The sequence below is a fragment of the Protomyctophum bolini genome (assembly GCF_963924005.1).
Source record: "Protomyctophum bolini genome assembly, chromosome: 4".
Taxonomy (NCBI): domain Eukaryota; kingdom Metazoa; phylum Chordata; class Actinopteri; order Myctophiformes; family Myctophidae; genus Protomyctophum; species Protomyctophum bolini.
Genome location: NC_137865.1, coordinates 25,402,717 through 25,417,675, shown reverse-complemented (window position 1 = coordinate 25,417,675; position 14,959 = coordinate 25,402,717). Strand labels below are relative to the sequence as shown.

General features: G+C 39.9%; 1 protein-coding gene across 1 annotated transcript; it reads left to right on the top strand.

Annotated features, from left to right (window-relative positions):
- Nucleotides 1–1,732: 1,732 nt before the first annotated feature.
- ube2na (ubiquitin-conjugating enzyme E2Na) lies at nt 1,733–14,145 on the top strand. Its single transcript, XM_080761522.1, has 4 exons — nt 1,733–1,842; nt 8,856–9,102; nt 11,955–12,095; nt 12,813–14,145. Exons 1-4 carry the CDS (start codon nt 1,813–1,815, stop codon nt 12,857–12,859), a joined length of 465 nt encoding a protein of 154 aa, XP_080617648.1. The 5' UTR covers nt 1,733–1,812; the 3' UTR covers nt 12,860–14,145.
- The last annotated feature ends 814 nt before the right edge of the window (nt 14,146–14,959 follow it).

Sequence of the window (14,959 nt, the reverse complement as noted above, 5' to 3'; positions counted from 1 at the left end):
TTTGTTTTGTTTTTGTCCATGTATTTTGCGTTGTTTATGTTGTGTTTCTGTAGTCGACAATCGACATGACTGCATCACTGTGGTGTCCACATGAAAATATATATATATACGTATAAAAAACCTTGACTAAAGATTTTATAATTTGCTGGTGTGGTGGTATAATTTATTTAATGTTTTGTGCTTTCCTTTGTTTGCTTGGTCCTTTTTTTACTTCGCTTTTAGAACTTTTTATTTAACTTACATGCTTTTATATATTGCTCATAAGTGTTTACCTAATCTATAGACAAAGTGTTTACATTAGAACAAAATGGTTGCTTTTGCTTTTGATGGTTAGTAAACAAGTGGAAACCTCCCAGCTGTACATGATCAATATTTATAGGCTTGGCATTTACACCTAGTAGTTTGTGGAAGTCTATCATGTTGTCTTTGATACATATTCCATAAACGTCTAATAACAGCTATTTAGTGCTTAACAACAGAGTTTTGTCTGTGTCAAGAAAGTGGAAGAATGAGGTTGGAAAAGATTAGACAAAATACATGGCGTTTATAACATCTTTAAACATTAATTCTATAATATTATGTGTAATTTGTTAGGTTGTGAAAATATCTCTTCATTGATCTAAAAAAAATACATTGTGACTAACTCAGTATAAAGACAAGTCACACAAAAATGTAATTAAAGAATACTGATTACATTTTAGTTTAACTTTATAGCCTACAGTGTAAGTCAACGTAAATATATCAAATTAGATATATCAGAGAGTGACAGGTTAATACCACACAGGTTTCATAGTAAGCTCTCATCTGCTATTCTGTGACCTTGGGAAATACCAAGATTTATGTCAAAAGTAAATTACATATTATACAGGCAGTTCTGCTTCAAATATTGCCCATACAGTAGCATACATATTTCAACTTACCTGTTCGGCTATGGCGATGCACATGATGCATAACTGTAGTCAGCTGGACACCTCTCTTGTCCATTCTTTCATAAAGCTCCTGTAACTGTTCTGTTGATGGCCAGGCCAGCCCTCTACTCTAGGTCTACCCTGGGCCCCAGTTGGAAATGGGTTTTGTCCATACTCCATAGGAATAGACTACATCAGTAGGAGGGGCTATTCACCATGATGGCTTGTGGAGATATTATTTGTGTTGTTTTATCTATAGTCAGTATGACATACTGTTCTGGTCCGGATCAGTTACATTTTGATTTAAGGGAACATTACCAGGATTGCCTGTCATTTGTCACTGCAAACCTTACAATATACAATTTAGGTATTTAGCAGAAGCTCTTAATCTAGAACGATTTACAGTAAGCAAGAACAAAAAACATGGTATTAAATACACAAATAGTCATCATGAATCATATGTAAGCTTAAAGAACCTAACAGTGGAATATCTAAGGAAACTATATACACTAGACTAGAGTGCTATATGTCTACATAAAGTCCTATTTTAGGACCGTGTCCTGCCACATGCAAAGCAAATGCTGTAACGATGTGCAGAAAGTAAATTCCCTCTTGCTGTGATATTGAATACATTTCTTATTCACATAGAATGTATACCATGAAAATATCGAATAGAATCAATACATTATATTATAGACCACCATGGAAATTTGATTTATTTCTAGTTCATAATATAGTAGATATAGTAGCCTAGCTAAGATATTTGTTAATTTTTATATTTGCAAATGTACAATCCAGACCTGCAGGTTTCATGACGCATGCAGACCGGAAGACGCGTGTGCTGTCAATGCCAACGAAAGAGGAGAAGCATTGAGTTACTGCTAAAGCCCGCATTAAAGACAAGATGGCAGGACTGCCCCGCAGGATCATTAAGGTACATTTAGTAACAGTGTCACACTGTCATTTTAAAAATAGATGTTCTGTGATTAACCACATACAGTCCACATGGCGAAGTGGAAAGCACGCAGTCTTGAGTTTTTCTAGTAGCCAACGGTAGCATTGCGCTGGCTAAAGTTACTTCCGTTTCGTCCTGTTAGCTAAACCCAAAAGGGCTGCTGGGTTAAAAATACATCAGCGCTTTAGAAAGATGGCTGACTTGTTGATGATCTGTTAAAAAAACATACTCTAAACACGAGACTACTAACTTCTTGCTGCTAGTGATCAGATTTGGGGGGTTATTGACAGGCTAGCTGGCTATGCTAAGCATGCTAGCTTGACAGCCAGTTCAGTTGTGAGTGCGTGATGAAAAACCAGGAACACAACAGCTAACAGGTTAACATTAGCCATCAGCTAACGCTAGCAGCAGGTACTCCCTTTTTATCTCACTTAGTATGTTTTCCCACTAACTATTGCGTTGGTCAGTCTTAATATTATATGTTGCCATTTTTTAACTAGGCTTCAGTTTAATAACGCGTAAGTGATAAACGTTAGGTGTCAGTGCAGACTTTGCCGCAAGGCCTTGGCTCAATGGCTTTGTGGGCCAGCCGTTGCAAGCAACGTTAGCCAGTTAGCCCAGCTGGCTAGTGGCTATGCCTGGCTGCAGTGGCTGGCAGTGGCACTGGCTGATAGTTAGCTTAGTACGCTAATAGTAGCAAAGCTGAGGGGCGAAGTTGCTTAATTCATTCATTGGTATGAAAGTGTATCATTCCCAAGCATTGACTCGTGTCACCTTCCCTTTCCACAGAAATATCACTCTAATGTCAATACAACCACACTATACCTTATATTATATTCATAAGCATTAAATGTAAACTGTATTATTACCGTGAAACCTTATTGTGACTTGTCTAATCTAGACAGAATAATCAATACATCTAATATGGTGTGACATGCAAGTCACACCATATTAGATGTATACAACAATATAAGCAAAGCGTTATGTTTGAACATTACATTTAGGATAGGCATATATGATACATGCATCTGATTATTTGACAGTGTTCAGGCAATTGTCTTCAGACCTCTTCCAGTCCTGAAGATATTGAATTAGTGAAGGGCATTGATTATTAAGTTGATCAGTAGGAAAGTACTAACTGGGTTGTTTTTACAGTGTTAAGAATGAGTTATGAGTTTTCGTTATGCTGTCCCTCCTTTGGCAAATGGTAAAAAGCCGTTCTTTTTTCCATGATAACTAGCCCTAAAAATATATATTCCGTATTGCATGTATCCATATATACACAGCCATAAAGTACAGGATGCATTTTTGTGGAGGGATCAGTCTCGGCAGTATTCTAATGGGAATTTAGCGATGATGCACTCTCCTAAAAATGAATTGCTGCAACCTGGGTCCACTCTTGTCATCTAGTATCATATCCATTTGTAAGCTCTGCCAGAAAACGGGCATTTAGACAAATGGCAGTATAATATTCTAATGGGAATTTAGCGATGATGCACTCTGCTAAAAATGAATTGCTGCAACCTAGGGTCTGCTCTTGTAATCTATCCATTTTTAAGCTCTGGCAGAAAACAGGTATTTAGACAAATACCTCCACTTTTCCAAAGATTCACACGGATGTGTTCGACAGGATGACATTCACAGTAGCACTAAACACATGTAGACTTCCTTTTAATTAATGTATTCGGACGGAACACACAAATTGACAGATGTGATTACAAATGACCCTGCAGGCCCACACCAACATATCTGTCAATGTGTGTGCCCCCATGCCTATGTGGTCATTGAAAGAAGTTTACACATTCAGTGCTGCTGTGCATGATGTTCTGTTGCCTACACAGAATGTTGTCCATGTGAATCTTGAAAAGTGAAGATAATTGACTAAAGATATAGATATTTAAGATACTACATGACAAGAGCTTGATCCGCAGCAATTCGTTATTGGGTGTGTACGTGTACACAATGGAGTGCTACAAATGAGGATGCGATGTGCATACTCATGCCGATATGGATCCCTCCATGAAAAAACTTGTTCTATGGCTGACTGTTTATAAGGAATACATACAATGTTTGGATGTGTTTTAATTTAATGTCATAGAAAGGGCCACATAATTTATACATTTTTGAAAGGACTTATGGACCTCTGCTAAATGAGTCATCAATGTATCCTAGATGCATAGTTAAAAGATAAGGGTTGTTCACTGTTCAGGTGTAGAAAGTGAAGGATGTCATAGTAGACCATACACGCTGAACAATAAATGTGAGTTTGGTGATAAAAGGTGGGAGGCCTGGGAACAGCTCTCGTGGCCCTAGCCCCTGAGCCCTTTTTGAGCGTGTGACTGGGACTGGGAGCCCCTCTTGTCTGTGTTTTCACTGCATGGTTTTGTCTGTGGGTTATCTGAAACATTTCAGGAATCTCGCCCCTAGTTGCATTCACGGAAATTGAAAAAAAAAAAAAAAAAGCAGGAGAGGTGGCCCTGGGCCAACTCTTTTTGGAAGCCTTTCTTATACTGAGTTGACATGGGTGTCTTATCAGTGAATGTCTGTCTCATTGTAGTGGGTACAATAATGGCTGCAACAGCCTGCTACTTGATGATAATATTTTGTTACTAGTAGCTGTATCTCTTTTTCTATATCCGTCCATGTGTCATAACTGCTGTATGCCATAACAACTGAATCTTCCTGGATGACTAAAGCTCCATTCCTACTATGTACATAAGAAATGATGTAAAATGTTTTAATAATGACCTACTGTCTGTGTCTCAACTCCCAAAGTTACAGGCATTAGGCAAAGAGTCCAAAGACAGGCCACCACTGTTCAGAAAATAGTTATTCTGAATGAAGGCATGACTGTAGTTAACTTGATGAACGTGCCTTTCAGGTGTCTTCCCCCGTCTGCCTCATGCATACCACAGGCCATATCAGGTAGTCTACTCCCCTGTCACACTGAAGGTGTGTATTTCTGCAGGTCACCTGGCTATAACCCTGAGCTGCCGGTAGTCCTGCTGCAGTAGTTGATGGAAATGCAAGTAATGGAGTCTCCTGTGGCGTGGTGGCTGGCTCAGTGTCACCTCTAGAAGCCAGTACTGCAGCAAGAGCATGCAAGTTTTCAGATATGAATTCTGCTATGCCTCACATAGCTCAACCCAGGACACTAGCAACAACAATAATAAAAAAACAAGCAGACTACAATTACAGCTCTTGGCAATCATTCTATTTTTTTTAGCTTAATTATGACTCAAAACCTTTCACAGCCCAAACGTTTTTCCTTTCAATGACAATTTGATTTTAAGAATGAAATTAATTCTATTTTTTTTTTGCAAATTGCAACTGACACACACGCACGCACGTGCGCACACACAGTTGGCTTAAACAGGGGTATGCCATTGATTTAAAATTAAAACGCAAAGTAATAAAATACAAATTGGTGGTAATTGGCCATGCTCACCAAGTTATCTGAAGTCTGAACCTTTTATGATTGGAACAAAGAAGTGTTCATATTTTGGTTGTAAGTAGCACATTTTTAAACATTTAACATCTATTCTACACATCTAAATTGTTTATTAAAATGTAATGCGATTAATTTGTTAATTGATTTGTTTCACTCTTAGATTATTGTTACCTAATTCCGGCACAACAGTGTTTCTTTAAAATAGTTTGAGATTGCAGCATGTATTTAAATATACACGGAATCATGTCTTTAAAATAAATCACAGAATCAAAGTCGATTTGTCACACACGTTACCGCAGTGAAAGTTGTTCTCCGCATTTGACCCATCTCTTGGAGCGGTGAGACACAGCCAAGGAGCGGTGAGCTGCAGCGGAATGAGCATAGAAGTGCAGTGCCACATGAATAAGAATGACATTTTCTAGTTCTACTAGTGTCACAGCCAGGCATCAAATAGATTTGTCATACTTTCCTGACCAGTGTATGGTATTAAAAGACAAACAAAAAATGTAAAAGCTGAGCTGCTGGTGTTATAAGTCACTGTTGCAATGTATGGCATTGTCTACCCTATAAGGCAGTATCTCTAATATGCACTTCAGCACTTATGCAGTTGGCCGGCTACTTTGACTCAGACTGTCTTGCTGGGTTTTAATACTTAGGCCCATAGGATAATCAATGAGTGGGAAATAATTGCCCTTCTATAGATTAAGCTTACTGTACCTTAGTGGAGGACCTGATCACAACAATGTGGATGCCTGCACAGATTTATTTATTTGATAGGGAAAGAGCACATACATCCATACGAAACATATATATTATATGATGATGTACATTGTACAGTATATGCCGGAGTTAGCAAGAATGCCAATTTACTTCTGCAGTCCTTAGCCAGGTTTCAAAAACAGGAATGTTATAACTGACAAAATTGCTTTTGTAGTAACTTTAGGTTTAGGTTTATTTATTTAGCCCATAGTATAATAAAACATTTACATATCAAAGAACGAAAATACAATGCAAGGAAAGGGAGAAGCCACCTGGCTTATTTGGAATCCTTTCCTGTACCTGACCACATTTTGGTTTGCCTTAATAATAAATAATACAACTGTATTTATAACACCTTTCTTAGACAATGTTTACAAAATGTTCTACAGAATAAAAACAAAATGATGTGATTCATAAAACAAAACAATGAAAGTTAAAAAGACATGTGGTCATTTCATGGGAATATCTCAAATCAAAGACTAGACTCAAGCAAAGCACTCCGAATGTTCACTAGTACCCATTAAAACCGTTAACACATGTGTCACTTTGTGCCGTGCTGCAAGCTTGTACATCTATTTTTGAAAAACCTTGAAATTGTTTTTTTTTAAATGGAATAATTTAAAATTATTTAAAATATCTTCTCTTCTGGGTTCCTGGCACAAAACATCTTCAAATTGCGGGCCCTTGGCTTGGCCAAACATTATAATTCACTCAATGTCTGAATGAATGTCTGTCTGAAACACTGTCTGCACCAATCGCTCCGACTTTTCACACAGGCATTGACCATAATATTACGGAGGTCCTTACCCTTTTTTCAATTTGACAAATTATTGATTAATAATTAATTTATTAGTGAATAAAATTTTCCCATCGACTTACATGGGAAAATGTGAAAACTCACATCAAGTCTTTTCCTCTCAGAAACCGTTGGAGGTGAGGTTCATAATAATTAATGTAATAAATTATCAGTTGGCCTCATGGTGGCGCTATAACAGCCCACTTTACATTTTGCCTTATAACTCTTGCACTGTAGGTCGTAAAATCTAAATGTCACTTTCCCTGGATTCCTTGGGTCATGCCGCATATCCCCATATAGACCACACACATTTGCTTCAGGATAGATTCTCTGCCATTTTAACTTTTTTTCAAAACACTTTTTTTTCTCTTCCACCTACAGCTTTTGTGCAAATCTCACAAAAACCGGTACACATGATTTCTGGACATATCCGATTAAAACACCACAGGCTTTCAAAGTTAGTGGGAGGGGCCTGTTTCACACAAAATGACACAAATCGCAAACGGAATGTCCAATATCAATATATCATTACCCAAATTAATTCCTTATTATAATATTTTTACATTTTGGAAAAAATCTTTTGCAATGTGAAATGCCACCGAATTCTTAATCCTTTTCCTTGTCTTCATGGGCCAAGTTGGCCAACTTGTGAAAGCTGCATACTTTTATTGTGAAGGCAAAAGTTTCTGAATACTCTCAGAGCCTGCATATCTCCGCGTGCTGAAAATAGCTGATCTACAAGCTCACAACATGTCGCGGACGCGACACGTTGTGAGCTTGTAGATCAGCCATTTTCAGCACACACTTTGTACGACGAAGAATAAATCAGGCATCAGTGCTCTTCACTCACTGGGAGGGAGATTAATGTATTTTGTTGGCCGATCATCATGTATGGACACAGGCTACCTCCTCGATGCAAACAAGCTTTGGAAGCTATTTTTCGTGGCACATTATATTTTTAATCAAACAACAACTTTACCTCCTCACTCATTGTTTGGGTCGGGAGCTTACAGTCTATGGTCGGGAGTCTGTGTAGATCATGACTGATCATCATGCAGTTAGATATGCGCGCTGCGCTCCAGTGTAATTGTACAGCTGAGAAAGATTCGTTAATTTGTGTCGGATAAGCTGGGTTCAGACCTGAATATATATTCGCCTCGGTTTGTCCAGTTTGTACCGCGGCAGGTCGCGCTGCGCCCGTTTGCGCAATTCTCGTCTTTGCATTGACTTTGTATGTAATCGCGCCGCTCTGACCATCCAAGTCTGAAGGGTTTATTGGTGGGTTTTCGTGAACGATCGTTCTTTGAACACTGGGCGGCAGGCGAACGTCCAATGTTTTTATCAATGGAACGGGCAAGCACTGCAGGATGTTTTTTTTCCCCTCCACTCATCCTTCCAGCAAGTCGCACCTGTGCAACCTCGTTACATTTCAACTCGCACGTTAAGAAATTAAGTATCATATGCGACCTATTAAGTCGCACGCTGGAGCCCTGGCTGTGCACCGGGTGTGCCGAGTGCCCGCACTGAGCGACCCTGAAGCTGGGGTTGTCCGGTGTGATTCATGTGAATGCGTCACAACTGTGGTCGTTCGTAAATAAGGCACACTAAACGCACTCTGTGACGTCACCAACCACCACACTCAACAAACTGACCACATTCCCGGTGCGCATTTCCGAACGTTATTAGTTATTGCAAAAACATGCTTTTTGGGGGATAAATCCGCTATGTTTGCGATAGCGTACCCTACGTGCGAGACAGGACAATTTCCTCCCAAACAGTAATGTTTATATCGCATTACCCACACTGTACATCATTTGGTGTTCATTCAGAACGGGTAAGGTCTAGTACATATAATTTTAAGGGAGCTTGCTAACACAAAAAGGTTTAAGAACTACTGAAGGCATAATTAACTGCAGTTCCTTCCTGTATGAACAATATTAGGATCTTAAACCCTTTTTCTGCATCTGCTTCTTTCATGTTTACCAGGAGACTCAGCGTTTGCTTGCAGAGCCTGTCCCAGGTATCAAAGCAGAGCCTGATGAAGGGAATGCCCGCTACTTCCATGTGGTCATAGCTGGACCTCAGGATTCGCCTTTCGAGGGGGGCACATTTAAACTTGAACTCTTTCTCCCAGAAGAATACCCCATGGCTGCTCCTAAAGTACGCTTCATGACCAAAATATATCATCCCAATGTAGACAAGCTGGGAAGAATATGTCTAGACATTTTGAAAGGTAAGCACTACCTATGTATTCCTCTAATATAAAGAAAACTGTATGCTTTTCTTTGTCTTACTCTTAACGCACTAGTCTATGAAATATAAGCTATATGGGGTCGTTGTTTTGAAAGCCTGGTTCATACGCTTATTGCGGACAAGTTCGTTAAGATGGTGATCATTATGTGCATTACCATTCTGTTTACTGTAACAGGGTTGGGTTCCTCCCTGCATGGGGGAAAAAAGGTCTAGATTAGTGGTACTGGTACTGTAAGTAACAACCTGTTGATCACGATCGACATGTCAAAGGGACACAGACTATCTGGGTGGGGCATTCATTTCCAACTTGTATCGTTCCAAGTAGGCCAGTGCCCAACAGGCACCGCTGTAGAGGCTCCAACGGGCACCGCTCTAGTATATCTATAATATCTATAAATGCACCAAGTCTCTGTATGTGTGTAGTGTATGTATGTACGTCTGTAATCCACGTAACTCGAGAACCGTTTTCCCCACCGACTTAAAATTTGACACATGCGTGTGGATACACTGTTCTCCAGAACCAGCACAAAAGCCTCTGCCCAGGCTTTGGACAGGCCCCTGCCCAGGGTCTAGATCTCCATATATGGAGCTGGCCTGTTCTGACATCACAATGTTGTTTTGACATCTGCATAGACTCCATATTTGGCCATGCCTGACAAAGAACTCTGTGTGTGTGTGTGTGTGTGTGTGTGTATCTATTTGGGACTTAAATTAATCTCAGCTGGGACGGTTTAGGGACTAGATGAGTTTTTGCACTGAAAATGTGCATATCGTGCGCACATAGGGGCAGCGCTGCATAAATGTTGCAGCGGCACCGGCAACACTTCAGCCACAAACTATTACTGCAGAGAGAAACCTGCAAAACAGGTGCAGCAGTCTGTACCCTCATGTAGCAGTCAGAAAAATGCTGTTACTTGAAGACGGGAAATAAATAATAATAAAAATAAAACGAGGGAGAAGAACAGGCAGAGACAGACCTTCACGCAGGCTCAGTGCTCCCTGCAGCACAAGGAGATGTCCCTTTACCACATAAAAAACGTTCATATGACAACAAGAGTCTAGAGTTTGAATGAACAGGTATCAGTCAAAAGGGAGACATCAAACTTTTTTTGTTATTCATGTCCTCACTGTATTGCATTACTGCTATTATTTTAAATGTTTTATGCCTTGATTTTCTTTTCTTTCTTTCTCCATTGCTCTTTAAAGCACTTTGAGCTGCATGTCATGAAAGGTGCTATACAAATAAAGTTTTATTATTATTATTTAACAGACAAAAGTTAATATAATGTATGTAAGGAAACTCGCAAATACATACTGTACATGAAACGGTGGCTCTCAACAGCCTGTGGATGTTGTGGTGGATGTCTGACTTTCTGACGCACAGACTGCACGTCAGTGAAAAACTAACTAACTAACTAATTAAACCAGACACCCAAAGAAGGACTTGGTAGAGAGATGCAGAACGCTTTGACCACGTTCAAGACAGTTATATCTCGCGTTGTGTTTTATAGCGAACTAAAGACCGTTGCATCCCCACTCAAAATGTGCACTTGCCCGGTCAGGCAACCTGGTGGAAAACTTCACCTGCCCGACCATTTTATTTACCTTCCCCGGGCACATGGGCAGGGGTTAGTGTCAACCCCTGCTTATGAGTCTGTTTGGTTCCATTTGTACACTCTTGAGTTAGACACCTGTACGGGGCCATTTGGAACCCTCTCAACGACACTTTGAAACCCCCTGGTGTGAGCCTATATGCACAATAGCAGCACCCTGACTGACCAGAATGGAACAGAGCCTTCATTAGTATCAGCGGTAACGCCTCTAATGGAAGTAGGGAAGGGGCCCAAAATTCCAAAATGGCATGTGTGCATAAGAGCCCATTCAGTGTTGGTGGTGTGCTTCCCTAGTTTGAATTGATCTGGTGAAATCCCTGTGTAGGTTTCTCTGAACACAATAACACTATGAAAAGACTATGATTGTGGACACTACAAGAAGCACAACACCATTAGAATTATAAAGCACCGTGCTGTTACCATCAATGGTCACCATGGCGCTGCTGACGGGTGCTTCGGCCTTCGGCATCATCGCTGAAGCAGACTCAAATGTCGATGTTTGTTTACAGACAGTGTGTTTTGTGTGTGCCTTATATTTATCCAAATACTTGCCTCCATGGCATTTGCTGCACGCTCTGAATCTTCCATTATCTAGTTTCATGACTTAATTATCAGTTAAGCTCCTCACATATTTACCGTAATTGTTCATAAGGAAATTGGATCCAGTATTCCGCTGCGTAGTTTTCAATGTAAAAGATTACTAAGAAATTGGTTGAAACCAAACCTTAATTTCAAGAACTAGTTAAAAGTTACATTATTGTTAAGAGCTGTATTTGAGAACCTTGTGATCACTTATCAAATAAGGCCAATAAGATTGAGAACTGCTGCTTTAAAAGAGCTTTACAATGCTAACTGTTAACTGGTAAAAGACTATTTTCCCAGCCCTGGCTTTATTGCCACATTACACCTGCTCTGTGTCTTTGGTCTGACAGGTCAGGCATGTTACTGTAGAAGGGAACATGTGTATTGTTTTCTCTTAATGTTTATACTGTGAATGAAATGAGGGATTTACCTATTTAATCTCGCTTGAAAGCTCACGGGCCTCTCGGATTACACTTTTGACCTCTCACTGGAGCAACGTACCACTGGTGTTATGCCTCCCTGACGTCTGAAAATAAGATACAGCATTCTTATATACCTTATTTCACTCACTCTTTTTCTAACTACCTCTGTTTTCTTGTTCATCTTCTGTATCCAAACTGTTTATATCTTTTTTCAGATAAGTGGTCTCCAGCCTTGCAGATCCGTACAGTGCTGCTATCAATCCAGGCGTTACTAAGCGCACCCAACCCTGATGATCCCCTAGCAAATGATGTTGCAGAGCAGTGGAAGTCCAATGAAGCTCAAGCCATAGAGACAGGTGAGAGCTGTGATCTGGCCAGATCAGTTTTTGAAAGGTCACCCTACAGTCAAACATTAATCATTCTTACCTTGTAGCTTTGATTGTCAGTTTGTACTCTGTGCTCACTATTTATTGCCCTTTTGGAAATGCCTGAGTCTGACACCAGTGATGTAGTCCACCGTTATACGCTATATACCGTACGTAGTATGGCATGCTGAAGTTTGGGGAAAAGCGTACATGGTCTGCTAGTCATTTCATCCATTGACCACGCAAGCTCATAGCCTATACGTGTGCATGTCGTGAAGGGAATAATTATGGTATATCGTCTGGAAAAAAATAGGCTACAGCACTGCGTGCTGCATAGCCCATGTATGGAGCATTGAGATCGTCAATTATTGGCCATGCAAATCACATTGTTAGAAATGGCTTCTGTTTTCACCCACCGAATAACCGAAAGTGAACAAGCTGATCGCGACATGTTCGAACGACACGTTACACTCGTGTTGTCTCACTACATTTTTTGCTTTGAGCATTCATACTGACTAACTGCCTGGCCAAAACATTTCATGTCATGTTTGTGTCATTTTTATGTAGCGTCTGAGACGTTAAATTCTTTCAGAGGTACACATGGTGGAGGTCACTTTAGTCATGCGACACATCGTTCAACCCTTGTCACTTCAAGCATGTGATTTTTTACAAATAAAGTCATCGTGTTAACCATTTTGTGTTTTACAGCGAGGACATGGACCAGGCTTTATGCTGGAAACAACATCGAAGTGTAGATTGGCGCAACAAGTGGGGGAAACGAGAGGAAGTCAAGTGTGAAAACAGCTTCTCATGTTCTGCCAAGACCTCTTCCTACTTCATTTGCATTTAAAGGACACCTCTTTAAAATATATATTATAAAACAAACATTAAGGAATATATTGTAAAGGAAAAAAAGACAACTGCTGACAATTGGTGATTTAAATGCACACTAGAAAAAAAGACTTGTCTTTGTTTAAATGATAATTCACTACTGTTTAAATGCATGGGCAGAGGTTTTAGATCTACTCACCTGGCTTTCTTTGTCCATTGATTTTGGGAGGCTATTGCTAACCTGGTTCAATGAGGGCATTTAAAAACAAAAAAACAAAAAAAAATACTTGGGTGTCGTATATTTCCCACATCTTCTTTTGTGAGGTTGGGTTGGGTGGGCAGGGTTACAAGTGGGTTGGACAGGGAAGAGTGGCTCATTCTTGTCAGTATGGTATACTTTTTACTTTTCTTTTAACTTTGTTTTCTTGTGTTGCTGTTTGTTTATTAAAAGCAGCTAACTTAATAGTCCGGTGTAGACATACTGTATCCCTGGACACAGACTATGGAATCACAGACGAGCACATCAACAATCATTGCCCTGCTTTTAATTTAAAAAAAGAAATAAGAATCACATCTGACTTGAACATGAAACACACAATAATATGAAACTGAGCCTGCCATTATCACATAACTTTTAAAACTGTTGTCAGTGTAGACCCTAATGTAGGCTTGTGACTGGCGTGGGGTTTAGGGGTGGTGGAATGAACAGGAACTCTCTTCTGCTTTAGGGCATATATGTTTTGTTATTATATCTGGTCTTTGATTGTATTTGGATCTTTCCTGCTTTTTGCCCTACTAATTACTCCGCTTCTTCCCGTTTGTCATCACATTGTAATGCTACAACACAACGGTTTATTCCTAGCCATGGCATTTATTTCAGGAAATAAGGGTTGCATTTGAGTTGTCAGTCAATTGACAAAATAAGTGGAGGTTTGGTTTGGGGGAGTCTGGGGTTAAGTTAAATGTGTTGTATTGGAAGGGGGGGGGGGGGGGGGGGAATTCAAACTCCAAGAACTCTATGAAGGCTTTGTCTCAACTGTCACAACTGGTCTTTGGTTGGAAAGTCTGTATTCAATTCACTGTTTGTAAATTCATTCTTTCTATTAATCTGGGGAGGAAATGTTTTCCTGCTCTCGGAATGCTATGGAAACAATCCACCTGCATACTTTTGTTTTCTGTAAATAAAATCTGTTGATTAATAAGAAAGTAATGGCATGTGAATTTGTATTTGTATCCTACACCCCAGCTTACTTTGTGCATATTTTAGCCCATTGGCAGAGCTAGTGTGTTTTGTACTTAAAATATTGAACTTGAATTTTATAATGGAAGTCTCTGATCTGCTTGAAACATTGCCCATTGGCCTTCCTCAGCATTGTCACAATGCCGAGGAAGGCCCACCTGGTTTTATTAGCTCTAGTCAGGTAATAAACCATGTGAAAGGGACGTTTTATTGTGTGCTGGCACCTTCTTTTGAGATCTTTAAGTAAGCCTTGCCGAGCCATGAGGATCTCCTGTTTCTGTAGCGTGAGGCAGGTTGATTGATGTACAAGTGCACACTACAGTACACTACACATGCCTTGGAAGTAGAACTCTGTCTGTGTGAACAGTCTCTGTACCACAGTACCGCAGTTGATGTAGCAGCAACAGTGTGGATGCAATCCATCCAGGGGAAGAAGGGATTATACCCTGTTGCAGAGAGGAGTGGAGCAGAGCAGTGGGAGTCGGCTTTAGCCATTGATTGATTGAAATATTTATTAACAGTTTGTAGAAGTACATTTCAAGCACAAACTCAATACAAAGACTGTTAACTGTGAGTGGACGACCCAATTAAGCGTTACACTTGTTTACAACAGGGTCCACATTGTTCAATTCATCAAAACATTTAGAGACATACAAATAGACACTTCTATGTAGTTAAAGAACAGAACAGGACTTCATCGTATAGGAAGCAAAAAGGGAAAAGATACATATACAGTGAGGGGAAAGGGGGGGGGGGGATTCAGATTTTACAGAGGCCAGTTTCG

Coding starts and splice junctions, on each gene's coding strand:
- ube2na (XM_080761522.1), top strand. CDS start 1,813: ATGGCAGGACTGCCCCGCAGGATCATTAAG. Junction 9,103..11,954: donor ATGTCTAGACATTTTGAAAG/GTAAGCACTACC, acceptor ATCTTTTTTCAG/ATAAGTGGTCTCCAGCCTTG. Junction 12,096..12,812: donor AGCTCAAGCCATAGAGACAG/GTGAGAGCTGTG, acceptor TGTGTTTTACAG/CGAGGACATGGACCAGGCTT.